This window comes from Gracilinanus agilis, chromosome 1, assembly GCF_016433145.1.
Source record: "Gracilinanus agilis isolate LMUSP501 chromosome 1, AgileGrace, whole genome shotgun sequence".
Lineage (NCBI taxonomy): Eukaryota > Metazoa > Chordata > Mammalia > Didelphimorphia > Didelphidae > Gracilinanus > Gracilinanus agilis.
The window spans coordinates 795,924,234-795,930,233 of NC_058130.1; the positions used below are offsets into that span (position 1 = coordinate 795,924,234).

A 6,000-nucleotide genomic window follows, 5' to 3' on the forward strand; every position below is an offset into this window, starting at 1 on the left:
ACCTTCCTATTGATGCCAGCATGTCCTTCAAACCTTGTGGGAAGAGATCTTCTATGCAAATTGGCTGCAACCATCCAATGTCAACCGGATGGACAAATTTATTTATACATACCCAAGAGATCTCTGAAACACCATCCCATTTTATTTTTAGACACATGTGGTGAGGAACCATCATACCAATCAACTGATAACATCTATGAGGTTCCAGATGATATTCCAGATTATGTGTGGGCTAAAAATTCAAATGAGTTGGGCAGGATATTGTCAGTGGAACCAGTAAAGATAGAGGTGAAAGAAGGCTTACCTCCAAGAATTCCTCAGTTCAGACTTAGTCAAGAAGCAATAGAAGGAGTGAAACCCATCACATTATTGAAGCAGGGTATATTAAAATATGGATTTTCACAATACAATACACCAATTATGCCAATAAAGAAAGCAAAATTATCTCCTGATGGGAAGATTCAATGGCGTTTAGTTCAAGATCTCAGGGAAATAAATGACCATGTGCAAAAGACCTATGCCATGGTACCAAGTCCATCACAAATCATTGCAGCCATTCCACCTGAAGCTGCTTGGTTTACTGTTCTGGACCTGAGCTCTGTGTACTTCTCTGTTCCCCTGCATAGAGACAGCCAGAAGCTTTTTGCTTTCTCATGGGAGGGTAAATCTGTCTATTGGACTCGTTTGCCCCAGGGATTTGCAGATTCAGCTTCAGTCTTCTGCCAAATTCTGCAGAGAGGCCTCGAGTCGATAACATTCCTTGACAGCAAAATGGTACATTATGTTGATGACATCCTGCTAATGTCACCATCTGCTGAAGTCTGTTACACTGATAGCATACACTTAATCAAAGAGCTAGGCAAAGGGGACCATAAAATCTCCAAACTTCAATTCGTGAAGGAAAAAGTAAATTATTTAGGATTCATCCTAGAGAAAGGCTCCAGAAGAATTTCCAAAAAGAGAACACAGGATATACAAAATTTGAGTTTGCCTAATACCAAAAAGCAACTCAGGGCAATCATAGGAATAACGAGCTTCTGTAGAAACTGGATTCCAGGTTATGCTCACATCGCAAGACCTCTGATAGAGCTAACCAGGAAGGAAGTTCCAGAGCCATTAAAACTGAATAAAGAACATATCCATGCTTTAGAGAAATTGAAATCACTTACTCTATCAGCTCCAGCCCTAGGTATCCCTGATCATGACAAACCATTCCTACTTTATGTGCACGAAGACAAAGGGGTAGCCTCCAGTGTTCTCACACAAACATTCGAGAATAGACTTAGACCAGTTGCTTTCTACAGCTCTAAGTTAGATTCAGTGATGTGTAAGATGAAGCTGTTGGACTCCATTTCCTATCACTCCCCTTTAGGGGATCAGTCTGTGACCCTCTAAGAAGTCAGTGTTTGGGACTGAAGGGCCTGGAACATGTATGAGTGCTTGCTTTGTGCTGGGTCCTGGGCTAAATTATGGGGGACATAAAGGACTGCAGTGGACATCCCCTGCCCTCAAGGAGCTCACCCTCTGTAAGAACAGATAGCAGCATACCAGAAACCTTTGTGATCTTCAGGATTCGGTCTGCTCTAGTTCCAACAGTGTTACTATTGACTGCTGAGAAATAAAGGCAAGAGAGAGACAGAAACATGGCTGAGGCCAGAGCATGCATTTCCCTTTCAGGAGAGAGACCAGAATGCAAGGATCCTGATAGAGATTGGGCCTGACATAAGCCCTCGGCCCATTCAGTAAACATGTATTAAAATAATAAATATGTTCTAGGAACCATGCTAAGCCCTGGGAATACAAAGGAAGGGAATCACCAGTCTGGGCTGTCCTAGAGCTCACAAACTAGAACCCAGACATTGAAGTGGTATAGAAAGAAGTAACGGATCCTGAATCTCACTCTGGGATGATCCAGGGAAAAAGGAATGTTGGGGAATGGAAATGCATTTAATTCAATAGGGAAATCAGAAAGTAGAGTGAAGAGAATGACAGTTTAAGGAGAAAAGCAATCCAAGGAGAAAATAATCCAAATTCTAATGATGAAATTAAATATCACCATTTGCATATGGCCCCTAGTATGTGTCATACACTTCATAAATATTATCTCATTAGATCCTTATAGGGAACCCCTGGAGTCACTTGATATTGTTATGTCCATGTTATACTTGAGGAGCCTGAGACCAACAGAGCTCCTGTGACTTGCCCAGGGTTAAACGTCCTAGCAAGTTTCTGACTTACAATGAAATTGCACCACTACCTGTATTGGAATTTTTAAGAACAATATCATGAAAACACCAGTATCTATATAAGGTGGGAAATAGGAAGAGAATCATATGAGCTTCCATTTCCTTATAAAAGCATCATGGACTCAACTTACTGTATGAGATATATTTTTAAACATAGGAAATGCCATGGTTTTCTTTAAATTGTATTTAGTAGAAGCATTTTATTTTAGTGAAAAGAAGCATTTAAAGAAAAGCAATGGCTGCCCTCAAGGTGGAGAGAACAGAACAAAATCTTTTATGCCTTGGATAAATGCAAAGAAGCATACTGAATTTCTTCATCTGATCTCAGATACTGGAACAAAAAATAAGGTCTAAAGCAATCATGAAGGGAATTACATAATGCTTACAGAGAATCTAGATGATGAAATAATGGGAATATTTAGTCTATATGTACCCAGTGGTGTCATATCTATGAAGAGAGGATTGAATGTATAGTCAATGAAAATGAAAGCAAAAAGATTGAAAGTGAATAGTCTAGTACTGTGGCCAGAGCATGCCCAGCCACAAGATTTGGTCTCAGCTGCCAGGATTTTAGGTCAGGTCACTGTTATAAATAAAAAGGGTCCAATGCAGATGTATAGATGTACAATGATGTTGATGTATCTATCTGTACTCTCCTCATCTGCAGATGATGGAGGAATACCAATTCCAATCACCCTTGACTGCTGCTGTAATTTATCCTTTTCTCTCTAACAGTTGCCCAAGAAGGACCTTCTAGAGCAGGGGTTGGCAACCTTTTTGGCTGTGAGAGCCATAAACGCCACATTTTTTAAAATGTAATTTCGTGAGAGCTGTACAGTGCTCACAGTGTGCGCTCCTGTAACAGTATGCGCTCCTGTAACAGTGCCTGAAAAAAAATTGACTTTATGGCTCCTGCATAAAGAGCCATATCTGGCCCTCAAAAGAGCCAGATATGGCTCGAGAGCCATACGTTGCTGACCCCTGCTCTAGAGGTTAGATAGATGGGTAACCTTTATTGGGCTATTGATTTGCCTTGGATGATGTTTAGGATCTGAATGGGTTTGATTCCCTTCCCCAGGGCTGTGATAGACCACTCAGGAAGGTACTTATTGAACTCTCTTTATCTATAACCAGAGAAAGAATAACAAGGCCAATAATTGGGGATTGGAGACCCTATTGATCTATTATCTATAAACTAGTTGACAGTCAGGACTGGAGGCTATTGATTAGGTGGAAACTGGAGATTTGCTCACTCCCCTACCTCTGGCCAGACCTGGACACAGCCAAGCCAGAGAATAGGGAAGCTACTGATGCAGCTGTATTGATGATTTTATTCTCTCAGCTTTCTCACTACCAGTTTTGGTGATGTACTAGCTCTCATAGTCTATCAGGAAATATTCAGAGTTATTTTTGCCCTCTTCTTCATAGATCTCCCTGCCACCCTTCACCACCCACTCAGAGATTTCCCAGTCCAGAGACTCCTGTCTAGAGACCTCCAGAGAGACTTCCCTCAAAGTGGCTGTCAGGGATATTTATACCGTGAGGCCAACCAATGTTTGCCCCTGGCTCACGGCACCTGGGAACTTTCTGAGTCTTCCAACTGCCATCCCTGTCAGTCAAGGTGACATCCATCACTTCCCAGATTATGAATATAACATCACTCATCCAGCCTTTCTGAGGTCATGGTCTGAGTTAGGAAAATAATAAAGCTACCCTGGCCAAAATCCCAGATTTGTTATGAAGAGCCAATGGGATTACATGGGAGGTTCTTTGTTGTTTAAATTGTTTTTTAACTTTGAGGTAATGACATTTTCAAAGGCTGGATTGTGAGCATTTAAGTTAGAAGACTTTTCTTCTTACCTGAGGAAATAGTCTATAAAGCTGTTTATGTTCTGACAGCGGAGGAAAGGAGATAAATTTATGTATGTATATATGTTGCTCTATATGTATGTTTTACTGTTTGTTTCTTTTAGAAGGAGAGATCAGACCTGAAATGAAGCAGAATCCAATGGAGGTGAGCTTCTCTGTGGAAGAAATAGACCTTCAAAGATTCATGAGTGATGGTCTCATTAACTTTGATTTCAGAGAATTCTGTGTTGCACCCCAAAATTCATCTCATATTGAACATCAAAGAATGCACAGTGAGGGAAAATCTAGTGAAAATAATCAGTGTGGAAAGACTTTTATGCTCAGGGCCAGTCTTGCTGGACATCAGAGAATCCACACTGGGGAGAAACCTTATGAATGCAGCCAATGTGGTAAGTCATTCACAGTGTATTCCAGTCTTGCTGTACATCAGAGAATCCACACTAGGGAGAAACCTTATGAATGCAGCCAATGTGGAAAGTCATTCACAGTGTCCTCCAGTCTTGTTCTACATCAGAGAATCCACTCTGGTGAGAGACCTTATGAATGCAAGCAGTGTGGGAAGATATTTAATCAGAGGTCTCATCTTACTGTACATCAGAGAATCCACACTGGGAAGAAACCTTATGAATGCAACCAATGTGGAAAGACATTCACAGATAACTCCAAACTTGCTGTACATCAGAGAATCCACACTGGGGAGAAACCTTATGAATGCAACCAATGTGGAAAGACTTTCAGACTGAGTTCCTGTCTTGCTGTACATCAGAGAATCCACACTGGAGAGAAACCTTATGAATGCAAACAGTGTGGAAAGACATTCAGTCAGAGATGCCACCTTGCTGTACATCAGAGAGTCCATACTGGTGAGAGACCTTATGAATGCAGCCAATGTGGAAAGACATTCACAGATAATTCCAAACTTGCTGTACATCAGAGAATCCACACTGGGGAGAAACCTTATGGATGCAATCAATGTGGAAAGACATTCAGTCGGAACTCTAGGCTTGCTGAACATCAGAGAATCCACACTGGGGAGAAACCTTTTGAATGCAATCAGTGTGAAAAGACATTCAGTCGGAGCTCCCATCTTATTGAACATCAGAGAATCCACACTGGGGAAAAACCTTATGAATGCAATCAGTGTGGAAAGACATTCAGTCAGAGTGCCAATCTTGCTGTACATCAGAGAATCCACAGTGGGGAGAAACCTTATGAATGCAAACTCTGTGGAAATATGTTCACATGTAGCTCCAATCTTGCTCAACATCAAAGAATACACACTGGGGAGAAATTTTAAGGACGCAAGCTATTTGGAAAGATGTTCACATGTAGCTCCAGTCTTGCTATTATGTGGAGGAAATTTTCCCTCCTCCCTTTCTGGGGCAGCATACCTGGCATGAGCCTGAACTTGACTTAGAGGTAAAGATTGTGTGATGGAAATCATTGAGTGAGATTAGAATGGCAGCTGGAAAAAGACAGCAATATTGAAGGAATCACAAGATGATGGCAGGGTAATGTCTCCTGGACTGCACCCCCTAGGTGGCCCAGGCAAAATAGAAAGCCACGATTTGCTCCCGAGATGAGATTTGTGAGTCAGTGGTTGGAGAAAAGGTTTGGTAAACTGAGGCAAGAGTGGATATCCAAGCTTTTCCCTTTCAGTTTTGTTGTTGGCTGGTCTTCCCTGTGAGCAAGGCTAGGGGACCCTAATGGTGGCCATAGAATAGCAAGCTAAATGGAGCAGTGAAGAAAGTATATATGTCCTGTTTTTCTATCTTTTTCCTCTACTACCTTAGGTTAAATAAAATTAATTGAGGACCAGTCTCATAATTTTCCGTCCTATACTATATATCACAGAAACCACAGACATTCACACTGAGCTCTCACC

General features: G+C 41.4%; 1 protein-coding gene across 1 annotated transcript in view; it reads left to right on the top strand.

Moving 5' to 3' along the window:
* Positions 1-5,412, top strand: part of LOC123230542 (zinc finger protein 420-like) — a 133,463-nt gene extending 128,051 nt beyond the window's left edge. Inside the window, exon 7 of the mRNA XM_044656675.1 lies at positions 4,614-5,412. Within this exon, the coding sequence (XP_044512610.1) occupies positions 4,614-5,412 (799 nt within the window). The remainder of the gene's footprint in view (positions 1-4,613) is intronic.
* Positions 5,413-6,000: the final 588 nt, after the last annotated feature.